The sequence below is a fragment of the Mustela nigripes genome, chromosome X, assembly GCF_022355385.1.
Source record: "Mustela nigripes isolate SB6536 chromosome X, MUSNIG.SB6536, whole genome shotgun sequence".
In the NCBI taxonomy this organism is placed as follows: domain Eukaryota; kingdom Metazoa; phylum Chordata; class Mammalia; order Carnivora; family Mustelidae; genus Mustela; species Mustela nigripes.
In genome coordinates this window covers 30,766,491-30,792,458 of record NC_081575.1, presented here as the reverse complement: position 1 = coordinate 30,792,458, position 25,968 = coordinate 30,766,491, and the positions used below count along the sequence as shown (strand labels likewise).

At 42.7% G+C, this 25,968-nt stretch overlaps 1 protein-coding gene across 2 annotated transcripts in view; it reads left to right on the top strand.

Annotated features, from left to right (window-relative positions):
* Window positions 1–25,968, top strand: part of DOCK11 (dedicator of cytokinesis 11) — a 193,548-nt gene that overhangs the window by 102,715 nt on the left and 64,865 nt on the right. The window contains exons 24-36 of one of the 2 annotated variants that reach the window (XM_059385729.1): window positions 2,776–2,894; window positions 4,368–4,437; window positions 4,519–4,644; window positions 5,224–5,295; window positions 6,063–6,209; window positions 9,868–9,951; window positions 10,810–10,921; window positions 11,428–11,466; window positions 13,165–13,343; window positions 18,848–18,964; window positions 20,587–20,662; window positions 21,902–22,011; window positions 23,941–24,052. In XM_059385729.1, coding sequence (XP_059241712.1) covers window positions 2,776–2,894; window positions 4,368–4,437; window positions 4,519–4,644; window positions 5,224–5,295; window positions 6,063–6,209; window positions 9,868–9,951; window positions 10,810–10,921; window positions 11,428–11,466; window positions 13,165–13,343; window positions 18,848–18,964; window positions 20,587–20,662; window positions 21,902–22,011; window positions 23,941–24,052 — 1,363 coding nt within the window. The remainder of the gene's footprint in view (window positions 1–2,775; window positions 2,895–4,367; window positions 4,438–4,518; window positions 4,645–5,223; window positions 5,296–6,062; window positions 6,210–9,867; window positions 9,952–10,809; window positions 10,922–11,427; window positions 11,467–13,164; window positions 13,344–18,847; window positions 18,965–20,586; window positions 20,663–21,901; window positions 22,012–23,940; window positions 24,053–25,968) is intronic. The other variant, XM_059385730.1, reaches the window with a different exon arrangement.

Sequence of the window (25,968 nt, the reverse complement as noted above, 5' to 3'; positions counted from 1 at the left end):
TAGGATGGGAAAGCAGTTCAGACCACATCCCTGCTCTAGCCGGGGGTAGAGAGGGTATAAATGAGTAATTTGAGATCAAGGTGTATGTTGCGGAGAAAATAGAATGGATAAATGGGATCCGACATGAGAGCAGTGCATTCTAGATGGAGTTGTTGGGGAAGGCGTCTGAGGACATGATGGATGAAGCCAAAAGGAAATTGATGAGAAGAAGATAAGCGTAGGGGTTAAAGCTGTGGCAAAGGAGGACAGAATATCACAGCAGGCGTAAACACCTTGCGATGGCGTTGGAAGGATGGAAAAGAAGAAGAGATGAGTAGAGCTGGAAAGCAGTGAGCAGCTTGTTGGGGGGGGGAGCATGAGATGAGCTTAGAGGGGGAGGCGGGGTAGGTATGGGAAGCCCTTGGCAGCCTTTTGTTCGTGGTGGTTTGTTTGGTCTATAACAAGGAGGAGAAAGAACACTCTAGTTGTGTTGAGAGTAAATTACCAAGGAGTGATACTGGATCAGTTTTGCCTTGAATGCCCATCTCTCTTTTCTACCTGACATTACTTATTTTAATTCTTACTTATTTGAGAGAGAGAGAGAACAAGCAGTGGAGAGGGGCAGTAGGAGAGAGAGAGAGAGAAGACTCCCCACTGAGCAGGGAGCCCGATGCAGGGCTAGATCCCTGCACCTGGAGATCATGACCCAAGCCAAAGGCAGACACTTAACTGGCTGAGCCACCCAGGCGCCCCATCCACTTCACTTTTCACCTGCATCCTCTCTGCAACCTCATTGGACATCCTCTGCCCATGCGAAGACTCCATTGCTTCTTTCTTCATGCATTCATAATGCCACTATTGTACTATTCACCATTGGCGTTATAGGTTTAGTTCTAGGTCTTTCCCCACCGAGTCTCTGAACTGCTTGATGGGGGATCCAAGTGTTTTTGATGTGCTTGGCCCTTGGAGGGTCATTTAGTATGCCTTTGTCGAATGACTGAAATGAGAGGCCTCCCTCACCGAATTAGGGGTTTCAACTTACTTGGAAGGATGGTTAGGATGTGGCTAAAAACTGAACAAATGCACAAAGGTGGGCATGCGTAGGATATACTCCCAGAGCAATCAAGGCACCGGTCTGGCCTCGTGAAGAATGAGGAGTGTTAAGGCTGGAAATCTAGGTTGGGTCTTAAGTAATCTTGGCCCTTAGGCCACAGTTTCTCAGCCTTGGCCCTGCTGACATTTTGGACGGGTTCATTTCTATTTGGTCAGTGGCTGTCCTGTGCTAGGACATTTAGCTGCATCCTTGGCCTCCATCCACTAGGTGTCAGTAGCGCTCGCGGTTGTGACAACCCCAAATGTCTGCGGACATTGAGGGATGTCCTGTGGGGTGGGAGGGCCAAGTGGCCCCTGGTTGAGAGCCACTGCCCTAGGTAATAGGGAAGCATCATAGGCATTTTGGGGAGAGGTGGTCTGATAGAACCAAATTGGGGGGAGATGCATCTGGAAATGAGAGCTGGATGTGTGGAGAGTCAAGAGACCCACTATGAAATGATAAGACTATTTTGGTTACAGATTAAGAGGGGTGATGGCAGTAAGGCTGGGGTGGGGGGCAAAAGGAAGGAAAATCTCAGAGGATAGCCCACGAGTTCCTTGAGTTCGATCTCTTGCCTAGTGCATCTGACCAAAGAGAATCTGCCCAGAAGGAAGAGGTCACTGCCGAGATGCTTCGCGTGTAGATACTAGTGTTCTGAAAAGGGTTGGTGTGGCTAAGGACGGTGAGACAGAGCAAAAGAGAAATAGACCAGTCTCTTCCGTCTCTGCATTTCCCATCACGCTGAACCTTGAGCTGGTGTAGAAGGTGCCTGGTGAGACCTGTTTGTCTTTACCTTCCGGTTGGCTGGTTGATTAAATGGTCGAGTGAATGTCTGAGTGAAGGAAGGGGTGGGGAGAAGGGAAGGAAGAAGAAGGACATTTTATAGATTTTGCTGCCGGGATCATTTCTGAACATACGAACACGTTGCCTCTCTGTGCCTGGCGTACCTGTGGCTGGAGACAGGGTGTTAGCCCTGGGAAGAAATGGACTGCGGGGATTTTTGAATGCAAGTCTACCTCAGTTTGTGGATGGGGCCAGTGCGAAGCTAGTTACACGGAGGAGTGTTCTTTACTGCATCTCACTTCCTTCTCAGCAGATTAGTGGATGGTCCACATTCTGTAGAACGTGCTCCATGCTGGAGGCCAGCAGACCAGTCTCCAGAACCTTCAAACACATCTGCTCTCCCACTCCAGTGGAGTGCCGGTTTACCAGGAGTCCGTTGTCTTTATTCCCAAACCCCTTTATCCCACTTACACTTTTAATCTTTGGTAGATGAAGTATTTCATGTGAAATACACGAACAAAATCTGAGTGCTGAAATAGAGATGTGGTTAAAGTAATCAACAAAACAAAGTCCCCTATTTTTAAAATTTTATTTATCATTTATTTGACACACAGAGAGAGAGCACAAGCTGGGGGAGCAGCAGGCACAGGGAGAGGGAGAAGCAGGCTCTCCGCAGAGCAGGGAGCCCGATGCGGGACTCAATCCCAGGATCCTGGGATCATGACCCGAGCAAAAGGCAGATGCCTAACTGACTGAGCCACCCAGAGCCCCACAAAGTTCCCTGTGTTAGGAAGCTGCCATCAAAGTGGGCTTATATTCAAGTGAATGTATTTCTTGTTACTTAATTTTTTTGTTGCTTCACATTTGCAAGTTATAGCATATTTCTATGTGTTTTCATAACTAATAATGACTTGTTTTAGTGTTTGCATGCCATGGAGATCCAAGTCATGATACAGTTTCTACCTGTAATTCTTATGCAACTCTTCCGGGTTCTTACCAATATGACCCATGAAGATGACGTTCCTATCAACTGCACCATGTGAGTTTTGGTGTTTTAATACAAAGACACAACTTTTGTTTCTTTTTTTGTGTTTCTTCATTTTTCACTATAAATTTATCTTCCAGATAAGAACCCAAAAGTCAGATATCTAATAACCATTTTCTCTTGTTTCATGCTTCTCAGACTGGGGAACTTGTATCGCCAGGGATAGATGGTACCAGAAACCATAGAAGAAAATGTGTTTTTCTTCACCAGGGGTTCTAAAACCTGGCTGCATGTTAGAATCACCTGGGGAGCTTTTAAAGAGGTCTGTGCCCAGACCACATTCATACCAACGAAATCAGAATATCTAGGGGTGGAACTCAGCGTCTTTTTTTTTTTTTTGAAGTTTTCCAGGCGATTCCATAATGCAACAGAGTTTGAGAACCATTGTCCTAGACCGGTGTTGTCCGATAGAACTTTTTCCAACCATGGAGTTGTTCTACACTCGGGCTGTCCAATATGGTAGCCATTAGCCACATTTAGATATTGAGCACTTGACATGGGGCTAGTGTAGCTGAGGAACTGAATTTTTCACTGTTGTGAATTTCAATTAAATAGCCACAGGTACCTAGTGGCTCTCATGTTGGACAGAGTCACCCTAAGCCATGAAGTTTTACTCAAAACAGTGAGGGAATATAATTTTTATGGAAACAAACAAGGATCTATGGTAGAGTAGAAGGCAAAATGTGCTGACTTTGCAGTTCAAGTAGGATGCTTGAATGCTTGAACTCAGTGTGGGATGTTTCTGGCTTTGTTGCTTCTGCTGTTGCCACGGCCTATCCCACTGGGCCTTACGTGACACCCTGGCTCTGCTGCTGGGGACAGTCTGCTCAAAAATTTACGAAGCATTCCTCTAGTCCTGTGGTTCTCAAATACAGCTCCTACCCCAGCAGCATCAGTATCACCTGGGGGTGGATGAAAAATGCTCATCTTTGAACTTCACCCCAGATCTCCAAAATCAGAACCTCTGGGAGAGGGACCCAGCCTCCTGCCCTCTAGGTGATTCTGATGCATGATCAAGTTTGAGAACCACTGCTAGTCTCGTAGATGAATTTTAGATTTATTGCTGATCGCAGGTCATGCCATTACACCCGTCCTATCTCTCTCTTCCTTTCCCCCATCTGTTGCTGTGCTTTTCATTTTCCTTTTATTCCCTGGAGGGGATTTCATTCCCCCCCAGCCGGAGGTCTGTTGGCTCATTGTAGCCAAGCTCCTACTTGAAATGTGCACAGAGATTTAGAGCAGAGACATCTGGGCTGGACACACACTAGCCTTCTTTTGAACCAGGAAGTGTTTTTGCAAGGCCCTGAGCATGTTAGATGCTGAAGTCTTTGTTAGGCCACCTTATGTTGTCTGCGGTCCTCTCACTTTTAACGTTTGGGTAGTGTGGGGGTATTTTCAGGGCTAGACAGTCCAACTGTGGAAATTCACCATAGCCTGACATGCTGCCCTTTGTGAATGTGTTTTCAGGGTTCTCTTACATATCGTTTCGAAGTGCCATGAAGAAGGCTTGGATAACTACTTAAGATCCTTCATCAAGGTTTGTGGAGGAACCTTTGTTTTGGAGCCGTTTCTTTTCTGTGAGAATTTTGACTGACCATTCATTTTCTTTCATTTGTAGTATAGCTTCCGACCTGAAAAACCGAGTGCTCCTCAGGCGCACCTGATACATGAGACCCTGGCTACCACCATGATTGCCATATTGAAGCAGTCTGCCGACTTTTTAGCAATAAACAAACTGCTGAAGGTAAGGAAACGGGACACAGCAGGGGAATAAAAGAAGCCAGAGACATACTCGCTTGATGCCCTCCCACTCGGGTCCTGGTCTTTTGGTCCTTTCAATTGCAGACAGCTGAGGCTATATCTGCCAGAGGCTTCTCTCTACCCTTCAAATATACTCAAGCAAACACCTGTGCTCCTTGGGCTCGCCCCAGTCACGTACCAAGGCTGGGTTCCTCACTGGGTGCAGACCCTAGTAAGATTCATTGTCTGTAGGGAATTGAAAAGCAATCATAAAATAAACTAAAAGTTGGTTTGCCGTCAGCAAATCAAAACAATGTGAGTGATAAAATGCCTCCCCACGGAGGGCAACATTCCCACCACAGGCTCTTTGTACCTCAGCAGCCGGCCCTGAAGTACAATATCACATCTCTGGCAACACGCTTTGGAGGTATTTTGTGGAACTGCCGTCGTAGAATTGGCGATCACCTTAAAATGCTGTTAAAGTTCAGAGATCAGACCCATATTGATTTGTCCAGCTTTGCTAAGCTTCAGGATTTGGATAACTATTAAACATTGATTTTATGTATTTGTTTGTTTATTTTAGTACTCATGGTTTTTTTTTGAAATTATTGCAAAGTCTATGGCCACATACTTGTTGGAAGAGAACAAAATTAAGGTAAGTATGCTCAAGAATAATGCTTAACATGGGCAGAGAAGGCTCATTTTATTCACTGGTAGCAATGACACGCAAATCCTCTTATGCTGAAAGGTGCTTAGCCCTTAGCTTTTTCAGTTTTGCCTTAAAACACACACACACACACACACACACACACACGCATGCTCACACACACACACACCCATCAGATGAATTGCATAAATCTGAGGTCTGACAGTTCATGCATTTTCAGAGTCTTCACACACTCTTCCACGTACATTCTTTAGTTATTTGCCACGTAAAATGCATTTGCTTTGAAGCTTTCCCCTCATCTTGTAGCTTGAACATGTCTCTGTTGAAACATTTTCTCAGTTACAGGAATTCCAGGGTTCAGATTTGTGAAGTGAAAGTTACTCACCTCGTACTTGCCATTTTTATCAGATTTTTCACAGGGCAGGCTTCCCAAAATCAAGATGCACGGATAAATGAGTTCTTTGTTGTCAGGAAAATAAAAAAATGGAATGAAAGCCTGGGGTGTGTCTACATCTCAGGAATGTGATGCTGAGGTTGGCTTGTTGATGATTTCAGTCAGTTCTATTATTCGAGGCCCAGGTAGTTCCTATAGTAACCTGAAGTGTACATTGAGTTAGTGATGGCATTTTTAAGTTGGGAGAAGAGTTAGACTCCAGTTAAACACGGGTATGTCTAGAATGTGTTTGAAAATAAGAATGGCAATTGATTTAGACCTTTTGCGACTCTGACTTTTTGCTATGCCTATTTCATTGAAGCTTCCCAGAGGCCAGAGATTTCCAGAAGCATATCATCATGTCCTACATTCGTTGCTTCTCGCGATAATCCCCCACGTGACTATCCGCTATGCTGAGATCCCTGATGAGTCCCGAAATGTCAATTATAGTTTGGCTAGCTTCTTGAAGGTGAGTTAAAGGCAGCCAGAACGTGGTAAGGAATTATTCTTCACCAGTATGGTCTTTAAAGCCAAGGAAAATATTGCCCACTTTCTAGAGACTTGGCTAGGCCTGCGTAAGCCTGCTGAAGAAACTTTTTTTTTTTTAAGATTTTATTTATTTATTTGACAGAGAGAGAGAGAGACAGAGCACAGGCAGTGGTGGGGGTGGGAGGCAGAAGAGCATAGAAAGAGAGAGAGAGGGAGAAGCAGATTCTCCATTGAGCAGAGAACCAGATTAGGGGCTTGGCCCTGGGATCATGACCTGAGCTGAAGGCAGATGCTTAACTGACAGCCACCCAGGTGCCCCTGGGGAAATTTCTGACTGAATGGGTCCAGCAGTTAAACAGCCCAGTTTGGGCGCCTGGCTGGCTCAGTCTGTTAAGCACCTGCCTTTGGTTCAGGTCATGATCCCAGGGTCCTGGGATCAGGCTCCCCATTGGACTCCCTACTCGGGAGGGAGCCTGCTTCTTCCTCTCCCTCTGCCTGCCGCTCCCCCTGCTCCTCCTCCTAATCTTAAAAATAAACAGCCTGGTTGGTTGTTTTTGTTTTTGTTTTAAAGATTTATTTATTTATTTGACAGAGATCACAAGTAGGCAGAGAGGCAGACAGAGAGAGAGGAGGAAGCAGGCTCCCTGCTGAGCAGAGAGCCTGATGTGGGGCTCGATCCCAGGACCCTGGGATCATGACCCGAGCCGAAAGCAGAGGCCCTAACCCACTGAGCCACCCAGGCGCCCCGTGGTTGGTTTTTTTTTAAGCCCCCCACGGAAATGGCTAATTAATTAAATCAGAGGTCCCACACAGGTGGCTTAGCGAGAAGGCATGTTTTGCTCGTTTCAAATGATGTTTTTTCAAATATGTTAATTTGAGTACCTTTAGATAGGGCACGTACTTTCTACATTGCCACAGTCCCCACCACTCCTTAGCATGCCCCTGACTCTCCTTATGCATTGAAATCCTTCTCTGACCCCTGCTGGTCCTTGAGTCTGTATCACTGGAACTGAAGCAACCTGTTTGCTGATGGGACCACAGCCTCCATGTGGTTAATCCACACGAGGGAAAATTGTTAATCTCCGCCCATGAGATGATTTTGAGAGAGATGGAAGCTCCTATGTTATGATGGACTGCACATTTATTGTCACTATATTTTGTCATTATCTGTACATAAGGGACAGTGCTTGAGTGCAGCTGTTCTATAAAGTGGATGACAACAACGTTTGATTTGTTGCAGAGAAGGGGCATGGGTTTGTAATGCAGTCAGTTTTCACTTGCTCCTTTTCCTCTTCTCCTGGTTCTCCATCTTACCTCAACCATATGTGAAGAACCTCAGGGTCAAGGATCCATCCAAGTACTTTTAATGTCTAACATACTTTAGTCTTCCCTATTCAAAATTCACAACAAGGTTTCCGAGCTCCAGAGTATGGTTTTCTTTTTTTGTGTTAATGATTTTATTTATTTATTTGACAGAGATAGATCACAAGTAGGCAGAGAGGCAGGAAGAGAGAGAGAGAGAGAGAAGCAGGCTCCATGCTGAGCAGAGAGCCCGATGCAGGACTTGATCCCAGGACCCTGAGATCATGACCTGAGCCGAAGGCAGCAGCTTAACCCACTGAGCCACCCAGGCATCCCAGAGTATGGTTTTCTGATAGAAGAGGCCTCTTTGACAGAATTAAGATAAAAACTTAACGCTGTTACAAAAACTGGTGTGTATCAAAAACCAAACATCCACCCATCTTTTGAAAGTAAACTAGGGAGGACAGTATTTGAAATGTAATGTCTCCGTTTCTTCCATGGAGCTGGAACCTGAAGGTTACTATGTAAAGGGGCTAGAACATAGTTGATGTCATAGCAGTGTTGACTTCCTCGAGTCAACAAGCATTTGCCTGTGAAGATTCAGCGGTGGAAGGCTGTCTCCGAAATCCCGTTTCTCCTACATATTCAAGATACAGTGTGAGTGACTGTTTTGCTGTAAGCAGAAACAAGATACAGTAGGAAGACCAGAACAGGAGGGATTATGAGCAGGAACCTGTTGAGCAGAGCCTAGAAGAAAAGTTCCCTGGGATAAGAGTTGGTGTTATAGGTAGAGGATTTGTGAGCAAAGAAGAGGAAATATGTGTGTCTGGGAGTTGGTCATCGTGCAGAGAATTTAGGATGTATGGAGGTAGGGCTGGGAAGTTCGTCTGGTGCCCGGTGATGGAAGGCCTTGAACGTCAGTCTAAGGAATTTCGATTTTGATCTGTATGCTGTGGGGAAAGACCAGCAACTTACGAGGATAAGTTTGTTGCTGGAATGATGGAAGAAGTGAGGGCAGCACAGTCAGGGTAACCGGCTAGAACCTCAGTCCCTTCCCCTTGTCTGCCTGGTAGAGTCCATTCATCTTTGAGGCTTTGCTCTGCCCTCACCTTCCCATGGCGTGTCGAGCACACCTTCTGTCATTCAGCCGTTCTTTCCATACTTCCGTGGTGCTTCTTACTGCGCCATATTTTAATTATTTATTTGTCTTTACCATTGGATGAGTATAAAGACCATGTCGTATTCACCTTTGTATTTCTCTAGAACACTGTCTCAATCTCTGTGAGAAATGAGATACAGTTGGTTGATCAAATATTGAGTTCCTTGTATTTCACAGGAACAGTGTGGACCCCATGGAGAACATAAAGGGAAAGAGAGACTTTCTGGGTAAAAAGACAGGGAACTAATAAGTAAAACACACACTAGCATCGAAGAAAATGTTTAACAAGGGACTAGTGGGCCAACATGGCTCAGGAAGCTGGGATTTCATCAGAACATTGAGTAATGGGTAGGATTCTGCTGAAGTAGTGCTGGAATTATTAGGTAGGCCTGGCCTGAGCACAGACCCCGAGGTGGGAACACACCGCGCTTCTGGAGCGGATAATGAGCTGACAAGCTGTACTGGGTGGTGAAACAGGCGAAGTAGGTTGGGACAACATTGTGAGTGTCCTTGAATGCCAGGCTCAGGAGTTGGAGGTTATATTAAAGGCAATAAGGAAGTAATGAAAGCTCTGGAAGGAAGGTGACCTGATTAGGGCTTGGACTTAGAGATGAATCTGGAAGCAGGTGGATGGGGAGATGACAGGTGCATGCTGGTTCAAAGCCTTCCTGGACTTGTGAACTTGCCCAGGAATGAGAACTTTAACTAGGAGGAGACCAGCGGGCACCTCTGGACATCGGGAAAGGCTGTCACAGAGGAGGGCTGTATTAATGGGCCAAGACTCCATAGAACACAGGAGAGCCTTCTCTTTGGGTCTGAAATTTTGCCCTAGCCCAAACCCCACTTTTAGTAGTGAGCTGACCACCATACACTTCTCTTTGAGCTTTTAGAATTGACCAGAATGAGACAGAGTAGCTAAATAGATTACATGTACGCATATGTATATGTGTTTGCATGTGTATATACATACATGTACATGTATGTTTATCCATCTATTTCCATGTAAACATTGTATAGTTGGGACCCAATTCCAACAACACATCACTTGCCCTTTTCCTTCTTTAAGGTCACCTACCGTAAAACTCCGAAAGCCATTATTCTGTTATCTGTAAAAGCGAGAATGTTATGCCAGACTTCCAGAATTATGTCACTGTTCATTTTCTTTTGGTTTCTGTAGCGCTGTCTGACACTAATGGATAGAGGATTTGTTTTCAATCTGATAAATGACTACATATCTGGATTCAGCCCCAAAGATCCCAAGGTGAGTTAGAAGGACGACCCCGTAGCAGCCATCCGACATCAGAGTGAGACCAGGGGTAAGACTTGGTCCCTGGAGGATTTGGAGCTACTGTTTTTGCTTAGGTTCTCTGAGTACAGCTGTCGCTCAGAGCTGGGGATGTTGGGTAGTGTGGGGGGAGTCCCCGAGACCACCCATGTATTCAGTGGTGCACTGGAAAGACCCACAGGACTCATTGTAGAGTTATGGCAACCTTCGTCACCACTAAAGGTTCATGACAGGGGCACATACAGCAGGGATACACAGCTGGAACAGTAACAGAAAAGCACAGCGAGTGGAGTCACAGGGCAGTTTTCACACAGGGTTCCCGAGGGGCCACCCTCCCTCCCGTGAAGGCTGCGCTGAGTACAGCCTTCCTCCAGCAGGGAAAATGCTGAACATGCAGCCACATGCGTTCAACATGGCTTTTCAGGGACGCCCATTAGAGACCTGTGGTCTAGGTTGTTTCTTGGGGACTGGTCATAATCTGGAGATGGGTGGAAATTCCAGAGGCAGGAAAGGGAAAGAAAGCAAGGGTTCACAGTAAATCACGTTCTTTGTACAAATGGTCTGAGCAGGCTGGTAGAGGAGGCACAACCTTATCGTGTAGGGAGTATTTCAAAATCCAATTTCCCAAACGCCAGCCAGCAACCAAACTCTCCAGCAGCCTTGCTTTACAAGGAGAGCCTGCTGGTGTTAACTCTTTCCTGTGCGGGTCACATCTCAAGGTGTGCTTAAAACACCGAACACTTCCGTTTGGGAAATTAATGCCCTGTATTTAATTATTAAAATAGCAAATGCCGACAAAAAAGGGAGTTCTGTGTCTTTTTTTTTTTTCTCTAGGTCCTGGCTGAATACAAGTTTGAATTTCTGCAAACAATTTGCAATCACGAACATTACATTCCTCTGAACTTGCCAATGGCATTCGCGAAACCTAAACTCCAGCGCGTTCAAGGTGTGTGTTTGCATTTTCCATCATTCGAAACGGTGTTTTTCTTTTTGGGGGGCTAGCACTAGCGTAGCGTACTGTTCTCTAGGTAAACCATGAATTGAAAGGTAACCTCAGAATCGTTAACTGTCCGAAGATACGCTCCCTAACGGTAGCCCACACTTGCTTCGTAGTGTCAGTGGTAGTAGTAACAGCACGGAGAAATCAGGTGTAATTACATCAGTGGCTGCTTAACCAGAGATGTCAGATAGTAGTACAATTACTTTCTGTGATAATGTTTGAACTCATATATGAGATCAAATTAAAAAAAGAAACATAGAAATGCATTTCCGCTGAAAGGAAGCTCGAGAAGCGTAAAAGCAGAGTGGAATTGTAATTTGTCGTATGTATTCAATGTATGATATGCCTTCAGTTAACTCCATTGCTAGTTTTATTGAATGCTTTGTTGTACAGCACTATTCTTATGTTACTATGTTTTTTATTTGTCCCTTTTCTTTTCATATATTAATTAGATTTTTTTTCATTTGCGGTGGACCGTTTGACTTCAGTAGGTAGGTTTAACTCGGTTCACTCTACAGTAGTTCACTGTCTTTAAAAACGATTTGATGAATGGCTAAGATGGACGGTGGGGGTGGGGGGAGGCTTTGTTTGCTTTTCGTATCGTCCCTGGCCACAGTGAGGTTTTAGGCTAACAGACTCAGAAAACCAAGGAGATGGTGTATGAGGCGGTATTTTTTGTTTCCTTTTAAAATAAACTTACACGTTGATTGCTCAAAGAATCCGTTTGAAAACCAGTTCCTGCTTAAGGCAGCATGGGGCCCGGAGGCTGTATCTGTTCTTTAAGTGTGTGTCCTCTCTCCCAGGCTTACCTCCTTTCTCTCTGACCCTGTCTAATGACTGCTTGGCCGCAGTTTTGAAGGTCTGGATGAAAGGACCTGATTGGATGTATTCAAATCAGTGAAGTCAAAACAAAACAAAACAAAACAAAACAAAACTTAACTTCCATTGCAGAATCTACCCAGATAGAGCCCCCTGGGTTAGTCACGAGTGGCCCCTGTGCGTGGAAAGTGCTCGGCATTCCCAAAAGAGGATGACCCCAGGGCAAGAAGAAAATCAAATGCAAAATCAAATGCCTTGTGTCTCCAGGGGGTAGGGGTCTTAATCACTGAATTTGAGCCAGTGAAAGTAAAGAAAAAGTACTTAGAAAACCAAGCACCTCCACTCAACCACTCCCATATTTGATTCTGAGCACGTAGAGCTCAGATGCTTCCCTGTTATTTATCGGTAGCCGCGAGGACATCAGAGAAAAGAAGGGGTCGACAGATATTCAGAATTTTTAGGATTAAATCTGACTACTTACAACATTTATTATGTCCTAACTGAATACGTAGCGTTATATGAACTGCTGAAGAGCGCCCTTCCCCCCTCCCCCGAAAAATAGAAAACGTATCCTTTAGCTTTACGGCTTAATTAAATTCAAGGGTAGAGGAGAGGAAATAAAGATTGTGAAATCTACGGTAGAAATGACTAAACTTGGTCTCAATCCCTTGGGAGTAGTTCCAAGGCAGGTCCCAACCAGGATATTAGCAGCTGGGAAAAGGGACTGAGTTCTAAAAGGGAGTGAAACACATAGTTTGGAGGGCGATTTTCTGAAGTCAAAGATCTGTGTTTGCCTGCTGATGAATTGGAAGTGAGACAAAACTGTTTTTCTTACTGTTCCTGTACCCGTTGTATTTGGGCTAGTCTCCGACATTTACTAGAACAGTCCGTAGTTCACACCCTTAGAATGATTCAGTTGTCTTTGTCCTCCTTTTCTTACTCCACGAATGTAAACAGATAAGGAATTCAAGTACTGTTGTACAGAATCAGTCAGTCCATAACTGTAACAAAATCTCTTCAGATGAAAAGATATGTTAAGATATTGCCACATACAGCATTGTTTCATTCTGGGGTCAATCTGCAGACTCCTGAGAGTTTAAAAGAATCTAGGAGAAAAGAGATCTAGGGACTCTTTTACCGACCGAAATGATCATTAAGGCTATCAGACAGCCCTAATTGTGAGTGCGTTTCTGTTGTAAAAATGTTGCATGCTTGTTCTACATGACCAAAGAATTGTCCACATTCATTAAGAATAAAATTATAGCTCTTGCTAACATAAGCACATATTACTAAATAATAAATGTTACTTTAATGATAAGGTCATTTTCGATTACTTTTATAAACGGGTTTTACATTTCATTGTACCGCAGATTCAAATCTTGAATACAGTTTATCAGATGAATATTGCAAGCATCACTTCTTGGTTGGTTTGCTTCTGAGGGAAACCTCCATTGCTCTTCAGGACAATTATGAGATCAGATACACGGCTATCTCTGTCATAAAGAATCTTTTGATAAAACATGCATTTGACACTAGATACCAACACAAGGTAAGGATGCCCGTCTAATCAGTGTCACATTAGTAAATTTCGGCTAAGATTTTACATTCAAGTGGACGTGTTCAGTAAGGCACATAATATGAGCATTGATGAACTTATTTTTTACAAATAAGATTTGTTTCACGATCCAGTGATTAGGTTTTCAAAATATTGTTCGGCTAACTGTTGAAGAAAAACAGTGCTTTCTCAAGTCGTGTGTAAAGAACAGCGTAACTGCCGCAGGAGTTGTTACATAAGCTAATTAGGCTTTTTAAAAAATCGTATGTGGTTGTAGCCATATGGACTCTTTCAAAGATATTTCTTAATGTACGTCCTCATGTATATATTCCTAAATCAGTTACAGTATTGATTAAGTGATTAATAGTAAGACATGTTAACTGGGTCAAATACGAAATACTTAATATGAAGATTTCCTTCTTACTGAAAAAATGCGGGTGTGGCTATAAACCTTATGGACATTGCACATTGTCTGTGTGTGAAGGCCATTGCTATGGCTGCTGCTTGCTGCCCTTTTAACATATATATTCAACTCCATTTACCATTAAACTCCATTGGGCTTAAAAAAGGAGATTGCAAACTCTGTGGATTTCAAATAACCTAACTTACATACCTAGAATCACAGGGCTCAAGGGGACATCATATTATTTCATAATTAATAACTTGTCCTTTGGTTTGTATATCCAGGTACAAATAAAAATTAGGATATCATTTAGTATTGTCATCACTTTGCAAAGCTGACTTGGAAATGGAGGTTATTCTTTTTTTTTTTTCTTTTGTAAGATTTTATTTATTTATTTGACACAGAGAGAGATCACAAGTAGGCAGAGAGGCAGGCAGAGAGAGAGAGATGGGGAAACAGGCTTCCTGCTGAGCAGAGAGCCCGATTCGAGGCTCGATCCCAGGACCCTGAGTTCTTGACCTGAGCAGAAGGCAGATGCTTAACCCACTGAGCCACCCAGGCTCCCCGGAGCTAATTCTTTATTCAGTATTCCTGTTTGTCCTTGATAAACAGAAGACGTCTGCCAGCTACTTCCATTTATAGTTCTTTAATTCCAAAGGGTTTTCGTTACTTACAAATTTTGCTGGTTTTCTTCAGGCGATTCTCTCCTGAAGTACATCGAAACTCAGCATTAAGATGTTATTTGTTACTTACCACAATTTTGGCTTGGTTTCTGTCCCAATATAACTGTAACAACATATTCCCATCACTCTGTTATGTGCTATTTTCTCTTTCTGTGTGAATGCCGATATTGACGTCACGCAAGGTAACCCGTATGAGATATCTGAATGAAAAGATATCTCACAGGTCAGCCATTCCACCTGGGCTCTGGCAAACCTTTAAAACTGCTGGTTACCACTGGGTTCTGGCGAACTGCTGCTCATGCCTAGAGGTGCAGGAAAGGATCTTAGGCAACGTGGAAGAAAAGGTCTCTAAGCCATGATTTCAAAGGACTCATGGGAAAACACAAAATGAACTTCCCCTCCCAGAAGCAGGAAGCTGCATCATTTACCTCTGCCTCTTCAGATGAAAGTGCAGGAAACTGGGATTGCACTAGTGTCTTACCTAGAGGTGGATTTTTAAATATCACACATTGTGGATATCATTTCCTTTTTAAAATTCCGAGATGTTATAGTATATATATGCGCACACACATATAACTTCTTTTATCTGTAAAAGTTCAGCACTGCGCCTACTTGAGTATTTGAGGTTTGGGAGTGTGGGAAAGATTGAAATTCCAAGCCCACTACCTCTTCAGTGACTTCTGAAGCCCTTTTCTCTTTTGTTCAAAAGCTTTAAACAGCTGTTATGTGGGTATGGGATTCTCTCTGCTAGAACTTTGCCTCATGGGCCTGCTTCACCAAAGCTTGAATTCCTTTCTCTGTTGGGTCCAAAGAATTCCCAGGTGGCCTGAGTAAGGGCTCATCTGTCAAATATGTTCAAGTAAAGCATGTTCACCATGAATGGTGGCGCCAAGGTAAGGGATAGAGATGGAAGCTTTAGGCTCCTGTAATTTTTGTGGGTCCCCTGAAGTGACCCCAGACAAATATACAGTCAAGGAAAAAAATGCTTCCTATGGAAATGCTGCTTTTGAGATACTCTAGTCACAGCCCCCCCCAACTATGTTGCTGTTCTTTGGCCCCTCCTCTAATGAAATGATCGGGATGTCACTTGTCCTTGTTATGTGCTGCTCGTAAACTGCTTTAGGAGATCTCCTAACTTGTTATCAGGACTGGGAGACCTCTTCTCTATCCAGAACCAAAATGTCCAGTGACTAAGGTGTGTATCTGTGCCTGTACCCGCTGCAAGTGATGTTAACCCCTGAAAGAACTGCAGTTTTGACTTGGGCTCTAGGCAGGGTTTTTTCCATTATCCCCCTCCCCCGCTCCCCACCTCCCTTTTTAGTAATCCATGTACATAGTTAAAAAATGCTTCTCAGGTGCCTGGGTGGCTCAGTGGGTTAAGCCGCTGCCTTCGGCTCAGGTCATGATCTCAGGGTCCTGGGATCGAGTCCCGCATCGGGCTCTCTGCTCAGCAGGGGCCTGCTTTCCTTCCCTTCCTCTCTCTCTGCCTGCCTCTCTGCCTGCTGGGATCTCTCTCTGTCAAATAAATAAATAAAATCTTTAAAAAAAAATGCTTCTCTCCCATTTCTTAACCCCATGTAAATTGTGCATGCAGAAGCATATATATATGTCTGTGTATGTATATATATATATATATGTTGTGTGTGTATGTATAATGAGAATCATTATGTATTTTTAATTAACAAGACATCCTGAAGATTAGAGCTACCACATTTTTAGAAATCTGCATATTATTCCATCATATGGATACACCCCGTTCCGATCGATTGATTTATTTATTTATTTAAAAAGATTTTATTTATTTGACAGACAGAGATCACAAGCAGGCAGAGAGAGAGGAGGAAGTAGGCTCCCCGCTGAGCAGAGAGTCCAGTGCGGGGCTCATCCCAGGACCTTGGGATCATGACCTGCGCCAAAGGCAGAGGCTTTAACCCACTGAGCCACAACAGGCGCCCCTATTTATTTATTTTTTAAGTAGGCTCCACACCCAGTGTGGGGCTTGAACTCACAACCCCAAGATCAAGAGTCACGCTCTGAGCCAGCCAGGCGCCCCTGAACAATTCCTTATTTTAAACTCTCTTCTAGTAATAGATTCCTAGGTGGTTTTCGGACTTTTGTGCAGGCAAAGCTTAATATATTTTACACTGTATGTTTTCCTGTGTTCCTGTTCTGCTGAGAGAGTTGTAGTATCTCCTTGCCTAGTGATCACTGGGGAATGAAAGTAGACTCCCATCCAGAAGCCGTAGTATTAATAATAGCGGCTCAAATTGACTGAGGACTCACTACATGTCAGACGCTGTATTAAGTACCTCATCTGAATTAGTATCATTATTATTATCCCCATTTTACAAAAGAGAAATGTAAACTGTGGCTCAGTGATTTGATCACAGTCAAGGAACAGCAACAGGAGATTGGGAATTCATATATTTATAAAATCCAAGATCCGTGTTCTTAGCCACGAGACCATAGTGGCTATCAAAGCCAAAGTGGGATACTGAAAAACTAGAGAACTGCCAAATAAGGGTGACCACGATGGGGAAAAGCCTTGAAGCTGAAGCCATGTGAAGAATAAAGGAAGCCATGAGGGCCGTTTAGCCTTGCGGAGAATGAATTAAGCTGATTCCTGGTAACGATCTTTTAACTATTTGAAGAATTGCCCTGTAAAAATGGGGTGTGGCCTTGCTCTTGTAGTACCACAGGCCAGAGCTATACCTAGCAGGTAGAACTTACAAGGAGTAAATAAGCTAAAGGACCCTTCTAACAGAAACCAGAGAAGGGCTAGAGTGTGAACATGAACCATTTGTCAGTTGCAGGGAAGGGCCCTTCCTGCCTTGGGCGGGAAGCTGGCGATCATTGGCTCTCAGACCTCTGTGCCCTTCAGCACAATCTGGGGCAGAGTCCCAGAAATAATAAACAATATGAAAAATTGTTCAGCCTAAATAACAAATGCAAATTCAGGCAACAAGGAGGTACTATTGATCTTCTGTATTCTGTAGGTTGACTATTAAGCCCTAGAGACCTTCTCTAAGTCCCCAGAAAAAACCTCCCAGAGTCATGAAATGTGAAGGGGCAACGTTTATGCCATTATATCCACTGGTTTTGCTGACTCAAGTGTTTGTACGTGTCGGATGAGAAATGTCTAGAGCTGAGAGAAGCAATAAATACATTTTCAAATAAGAGATACCATGTTAAGACTGCTAGTAGCCAGGGGATAAATATATTTATTTACAAATTTATCTTCCAAGTCTTACAGTTGACTCTGGGGGCCAAGATCACATTATCTTAATTGCTTTGATCAAAATGACAAAAAAGGAGGTGACTGGGTGGCTCAGTCATTAAGCAGCTGCCTTTGGCTCAGGTCATGATCCCCGGGTCCTGGGAGGGTCCTGGGATCGAACCCCGCCTCGGGCTCCCTGCTCAGCGGGAAGCCTGCTTCTCCCTCTCCCACCTTCCCGTGCCTGTGTTCCCCCTCTCTCTGTGTCAAATAAATAAATGAAATCTTTAAAACAACAACAGTAACAAATGTTTCTTTAAGGAATAGAGTAGCTCACCATTTTTTTTTTAAAGATTTATTTATTTATTTATTTGACAGAGAGAGAGAGATCACAAGTTAGGCAGAGAGAGAGGAGGAAGCAGGCTCCCTGCTGAGCAGAGAGCCTGATGTGGGACTCGATCCCAGGACTCTGAGATCATGACCTGAGCTGAAGGCAGCGGCTTAACCCACTGAGCCACCCAGGCATCCCGTAGCTCACCATTTTAAAAAAAAGATTTATTTGAGAGCAAGCAAGAGAAGAGGGCGAGGGGCAGAGGGAGAGAGAGAATCCTGAAGCAGACTCCCTGCTGAGTTCAGGGCCCGATGGAAGTTTCTATCCCAGGACCCCTGGGATGCTGACCTGAGCTGAAACCAAGAGTTGGCCTCCCAGCCCACAGAGCCACCCCAGGCACTCCAGTAATTCACCATTTTTGAGGCTTCTCCCATTGATTCATTTATTCAGCTAACGTGTACTGAGTGTCTCCTATCTGCCCAGGCACTGGGGTTGAAGTGGTGAACAAGGTAGACACCATCCTTGTGCTTGTGAAATCTCAGCCCTCACTGGAGTTAAAGAATGGAACCGATATTATCAGCTTTATAGGTCAGCCACTATTTTTCAAAGAATGAGCTTTCACCTTTGACTTTATGTAGTCATTGAGGGATTGTGATTTGACTCTGTAGGGCGTAGATATCCAAATACCAAGAAGGTTCCGTGGTAATTAGTTTTGAGACTTGTAAGTATAAATAGCCTCATGGTTCACTAATTTGTTGTGGATATTAGCCCACTTTGAGTCTTGAAACTGATAGATGGGGGCTAGCTTTATTGGGGGTATTATATCCCTATTATATCCCTACTGAGCTTTGGATAATTATTTTTCAGAACCAGCAGGCCAAAATAGCACAATTGTACCTACCGTTTGTTGGACTGCTCTTGGAAAATATACAGCGGTTAGCGGGTCGAGATACCTTGTATTCTTGTGCAGCCTTGCCTAATTCTGTAAGTAGTAATGTATTTCCCCGGGCATTTTATTCCCTTTTATTGACTGCGTTTAGAATTGGGGTCATATGCTATATGGGCTCTATCTTAAGCATTGCTCTTCATTCCTTGTTTAGAGTTAACACTTTTTTTTCCCCTACAGCAGTGCTTCTGAGCCACCCAGGTGCCCCTGCTTCTCATACTTTAATGTGCATACGAATCACCAGGGGATTTAGTTAAAACACAGACTCTAACTCAGTAGGCCTATGGTGGAGTTTGAGACTGTGCTTTTCTAACACACTTTTGCCCGCTTCTGGTCCAAGGACCACACTCTGAGTATCAAGGTCCAAGAGAATACCAGGAATCCTTTGCACCCAGTGTTTTAAGATTTACCATTATTTGCCTTCCGATATTCAACTTGGAAATGGAATCAAGGATTTTTCACTTCCGCAGTGCAAGGCACCAGGGGTTAAACTATTCCTTTGCTTCTCCTTTCCTGGGACAGCCTTCTTTTAGTTCTTCAGAGTTGCTTTCCGCTCGGCACAGTTAGTCTGTGCTTTGTTCTCCCTTTAGAATCTTAGTGTTTAAAGGAGCCTCAGATGGTGACCAGTCCCCCTTTGGGCAAAATAACATTTTGCCTTTGTAGTAATTAAAACTTTCCTTCTCACATTAGACCTATAAGGTTTTCTTAACCTGCTTGTCCTAGTTTGGCCTTCTTAGAGAGACATGGAACACATCTGTTCCTACCTGCACATGACACCCCTTGCACAAGTGCTTTCTAAATTTTTCTCCAGACCAGATACTTACCTCTACTTCATCTTTTGTCATTCCCAAACCCTTTGACAGCCTTGGTTACGCTCTTCTGGATATGCTCCATTTTACCAGTCAGCCTATTAAAATGTGGTGCACAGAACTGTACCCTTTCTAGTCTGCCCAGAGGGACTGTGAAGTCCTGCCCTGCCCCCACTCCATGTTCTGAATGGCCGAAGATGGCCTTCCCACTTTGAGTTGCCGTGTCATGTTATTGGGTCGCGGGATAGACTGTGTCCTTTACAGCTTCCTTTGGCAATTAGCCCTATCAAATGCCCTAGTCGATTTGTCTGGCCTGCCTTGGGTTCCTGAGAAAGCTGCTGTTAAGCCTTCCTGATGGCTTTATTGCCTATAGCTCCCAGTTATGTACCTCAGCTAAATGTGGGGGCTGCCTTATCTACCTGGGTTTTAGGCTGGTCTTTCTTCCCAAACACAGTTACTCCTGCCTATGCTCACTCCAAAATATTCGACAGTGATCTTTGAAAGTATTTGACTTATCTGTTCTTTCTTCTGGAGCTCAAATTCGTCTAGAGCTTCTGGTCACACCTCTCCTTCAAGCACTGCACCTAGTTCCCAGGGGGATTATTGGGTGGTAGTTGCTGCTTCCGCCAGCCATCTCGGGTTCTATTACTTGGTCAGAGGTCTTGCTTGCAAAGTATCCTAGTGCCCCATCTTTAAAGAGATGTCACTGAAATACCAACAGTGATACCTGATCTAGACTTTCACAGTGAGCTTTGTTTAAAGTTAGGAGACCCTCCCATTCTGTTCATTCCAATGTCTCATGCTCATGTACACATTTGTTGAAATGACAGCTGTGTCACCTTGTGTTACAGGCATCCCGGGATGAGTTTGCCTGTGGCTTCACTTCACCTACAAGTAGAGGGAGTCTGAGCAGTGACAAAGACACTGGTAATTAAGTCCTTTAAAGAGTATACGCTGCATGGCTGTGTAGAAATGCACCCTGTACTTCTCTGTACTTTTTTCTCTGTACTTTTGAAATACTTCATAATAACTATATGTAGCATGAGCTCTTCTAAAGTTTAATTAAATCTGACTCACACTTGCAGCCCCCCCCCTTTTTTTTTTTGCTTAAGTTTCCTTATCTAAGCTTGTTTAAAATGTAGCTTTGGTATACTGACAAAATAGAGGATAATGAGAACACTGGTTTCTGATCCAATCTCTCCAGTCTTAAGACAAGACGCTTCCCCTTTTTTGGGCCTAAGTTTCCTTACCTATAGAACTCTCTATTGAATTGTGTGGCCTTGGTTTATTACTTCCAGCCTCTTGTTGTTTCATAAGTAATAAAGTATTTCAAGTGGTTAAAAAAAAAAGTCACGCTTTGTTAGGCTTCTTATGGTGTTTTGATACAAAATAGAAACTTCATGTTTTCTTTTCTTTTTTTCTTTTCTTTTTAAAGATTTTATTTATTTATTTGACAGAGAGAGAGAGAGATCACAAGGAGGCAGAGAGGCAGGCAGGGGTGGGGGGGAATCAGGTTCCCCGCTAGCAGAGAGCCCAGTATGGGGCTTGATCCCAGGACCCTGAGATCATGACCTGAGCCGAAGGCAGAGGCTTAACCCACTGAGCCACTTGGGTGCCCCGAAACTTCATGTTTTTTTTTTTTTTAATTTTTTTGAAGACTTTATTTATTTGCTTGAGAGAGAGAGAGAGAGCATGAGAGGGGAGAGAGGGTCAGAGGGAGAAGCAGACTCCCTGCCGAGCAGGGATCCTGATGTGGGACTTGATCCCGGGACTGATCATGGCCTGAGCCGAAGGCAGTTGCTCAACCAACGGAGCCACCCAGGCGCCCCCCCAAAAGTTCATGTTTTAGATGACTAAGATCTATTCCCTAACATCTGTTTCTAAATTAACCCAGTACTTATCTTTTTTAAGATTTTATTTATTTATTTGACAGAGATCACAAGTAGTAGGCAGAGAGGCAGAGAGAGAGAGGAGGAAGCAAGCTCCCCGCTGAGCAGACAGCCCAATGTGGGGCTCAGTCCCAGGACCCTGGGAGCATGACCTGAGCTGAAGGCATAGGCTTTAACCCACTGGGCCACCCAGGCGCCCCAACCTAGTATTTATTTTTTTAAAAAATTTTTTTGACCATTCTTCCTGTTGTTAATGGGGACTTGGCTTTTTTTCCAGCTTATGGGTCTTTTCCAAATGGACATGGAATCAAGAGGGAAGATTCAAGAGGTTCCCTCCTCCCAGAAGGAGCAACAGGATTTCCAGATCAGAGCGGGACTGTTGAAAATGTAAGAACCAAAGTATGTGGGGTAACCCTGGGGATATGTTAGGCTACAGTTGGCTGTCTTTTTATATAAGTAAAAGTCTCTCTACTAGAAAGCATCCCATAATTCTTGGATGTTGCATTGGTTCCTTCCTCTAATGGCAGCTGCTACTTGAATATTTAAAACTGTTTATGGAGGATAAGGCATTCATCCTTAAGAGTTCTAACTTTGAATACATCCTTTAATCTTCGTATACTGTAACCTGTTCTAGAGAGGGAAGGTTCAAGTATAAAATATCTAATGCACCTTGTCATATAAATCCCTTCTTGGCAGGGTTAATTCAGTCTTCCGTTCTTTTGTGATAGAGTAAATAACCTGGGAGAAAAAAAGTTAGGCCTCCAAATTGATGATCTCGGTGTCACATCATTACTTAATCAGAACATATTCTCTAACATTAAAGTTTGAGTATGTCTGCCTTGAGACAGAGAAACCTCATTTTATTTTATTTTATTTTGTGACAAAGATAGGGCAAGTGGTGGGTGTGGGGGAGCAGCAGAGGGAGAGGGAGAGAAACACCCTTTAAGTCCAATGCGGGGCTCAATCTCACCACCCTGAGATCATGACCTGAGCTGAAGGCAGATGCTTAACCATCTGAGCCACGCAGGTGCCCCCAAGAAATTTCATTTTGACCAATAAAGCCATGTAATGCTGCTGTGTAAGATCACAGACTCATATAAAATTAGGGTTAGAAGGGTGTATAAAAATAATAAATTCCAACTCAATTTACAAATGAAAACTGGGGTTGTGACTTAGGACAACCACACAGCTATGGCAGGCCAGACCTGAACCTGGATTTTCTGATTCTACAATATTTCTCTTATATCCTGGCATTCTTAGTGTGCTTCAGAATCACCTGGGGGGTTAATAAAAACAGATGGCTGGGCCTCACCTCCAGAGTTTCTAATTCAGTCTGGGATGGGGCCTGCTAATTTGTGTCTCTAAGTTCCCAGATGATGCTGATGCTGCTAATTGGGAAACACCCCTTGAGAGCCACTGGAATATACTTCCTTGAGCCTTGGGGTAAATAGTAAATCATTCACAAAGGTACCTATTTTACGGCTTTTAGAATTCTGTCAATAGACATTATCATAGGTAAGGCAGATAAAAGACAAAGAAGCTAAATGACTTAATAATCACACAGCTAGCAAACATTCAGAACCTAGGTGTTGTGCTCTAAGTGAAAGTTCGTTCTTAGTAAATCCTAGTTTAGTAAATGCCTATTTCCAGCTCAGTTTAGCTCAACTGTGAAAGAACTGGTTTTTAATAAGGTAAATTCTTTAGGTTATTAACATTCTATTCATATAAGTCCCCAAATAAGTCAGATCTTGTCATGCTTAACAACTGAGATTTTAACAAAAATCATTAAAAGGAACATCACTAGTTTGTAGAAGCTGTGGTTTTAAAGTATTACTGGATTCTTCTTCATGTAATTATCTTGTCATATGAGCCCTCCTTAAAAATACAGATTTCCTGACCTATGATTTGTAGGTTGGATTTTAATTTATAAACTCTGAAAGATTTAAATGAAAAGAGCTTAAAATGTTTCTGTGCTTCCATATACCTTAGTTAAGTTTCTCCTGCATGTAAAAGCTATTTTTCCTGGAATAGCCACATACGGTAATTTGAATTTTTTACTGCTACTTAAACACAGCTCACGGGAATGAAACAGTGTTCATGGCTGTTATCTTGATGAAGACCCCCAGGTAATTTCTAGTGATACTACTCTGTGCAGTAGCAACAAAGAAAGATTCAGCTCATTTACCTTCCAAGTGTGATAGAAAATTGGATTTGGGCTTAGAATTAGCAGGACCAATGATACAAATAGTTATTGAGTTAAAGGCTATGGGAATCTCTAGTACCAATATTGTTTGACAATAGCCCTTTCTATTACAGACCCGACAGGGTTCTACCAGGAGCAGTGTATCCCAATATAACCGACTGGACCAGTATGAAATCAGAAGCCTCTTAATGTGCTACCTGTATATAGTGAAAATGATTTCCGAAGGTGAGTTACCAGCATATTAAGCATGGTCTCTACTAGACATCCCCCTTCACAGGTTCATGCAACAAATATTTGATCGTCCCCTGTACGTAAAACATGAGCACATTAGAAACAGATCGTTGCAGACTCTGACCTTAAAACTTTCCTCTGTTTCTAACTTAAAATGGGTTTATTGGGGTCATCTGGGTTTGATTCTTCACACTATTGTTTTTTTAATTTAAAAATTGATTTCTAAAATGAAACTGTAGTTTCAAAAGTGCTAAACATATTTTTTTCCATGCAGAGCTTGTATCGCATTAAATGACCAAAGTAAACAGAAGGAAATAATAACCAGGAGTCACATTTAATACTTAAGCTTTTATTTGACCCAGGATTTGGAAAACCAAAAGCAAACAAAAAGACAGGAAGTGTTCTCGGAGGGTCGGGAATGCTGCTGTTATCTTCATGGTGCCTGCCTGTGGCATTGTGTGGTGTTACGCTGTTTTTCAGGCTTCATTTTTCCCCCTTTGGTGTACAGTTGTATTATTTATTAGTTTTAACACTTCTTTATATGATAGACTAACCAAAGGGTTTTCATAAACTGCAAGTCCTCTGGAAGTAAAATTAGGTTATCTTATTCCCAAATATCACATTCACTTACACAACTCCCTCCTTTTTCTTCCTTTTCTCAATATTTTTACTAAAAAAAAAAAAAATGTATGCAGGAATGAAAAACATGAAAGCACCCGGGTTCTGATTATCATAATTATATTTTACTTACTTGCTTTATTTTTAAACATTTCTATATTTAAATATTTTAAACATTTTTATATTCAAGTATTTTTAAATATTTCTATGTTAAATATTTTAAAATATTACTCTAAATCTTTTTTTAAATAATAATGCAGGATATAAAAACATAAAATAATTTGATAGTTAACCATCAAAGACCTCAGAAAAGCTAGATATGAATAATAAATCTTAGAGTTTATTAATAAAAGTCAAAAAACAACTATAATCTTAAAGTTCTAAGACTAAATAATTTAGAGTAAAAGTCAAAGATTATATTGAGACTATATGATGTACCTCCCTGTTTTGGGAAAGAAATAAAGGGAGATCATTTTTAACCCCAGTGGTATTTCAGTCTGAGAGATAATGGATCAGTTAACAACTACAGCCACAGCTCACTGTTTTTGTCTTCCTGCAAGATGGAGACGTGAGCAACAAGGTGGAAAGTGACTGCTAATGTATATGGGGTTTCCTTTTAGGGTGATGAAAATATTCTAAAATATTTAGATATTCTAAATATCTAATATTCTAAAACTGGGGTGGTGGTTTTACAATTCTTTAAAAATACTATAAACTGCTGTATTGTGCACTATTTAAATGGGGTTTATGGCCCATGAATTCTCTCAATAAATTTGCTTTTTTTTTTTAAAAGGCCTAAGTGACACATGAGAAAAAACAAACAAACAAAAATAAGAAAAAAAAGTAGTTGAATACCACCACTGCCCAGGGAAAGTGAGTTGGGGGCAGGGGGAGGAAAAATGGAGGGGGCAGGGAAAGGAGTTGCGGAGATGCACTGCTGACTACTTTCTCCTTATCTCCACTCCAGCAGAGTGCATGTGCACACACATGCACACATGTGTGCACCTGCACACACACACGCCCACTCTCACACCATATACTGTAATTACCAGGGTTAAGCCTCTGGCAGCTTGTTTAATGTGATGGATAAGACCATAACTGCTTTGTTTCTTGAGAACTTCATAGTTCTGCTCCTCTTGTAAATGTTGACCTTGCTTGCTGAATTTTTGCTTAGATTTTTCTCTCTTCTGCTCTTGCTTTTTGATTCTTAAAAGCACATTTTTATAACTAGTATACATTCCATGTAATTCAGCAAGCAAGGTCAACATTTACAAGAGGAGCAGAACTATGAA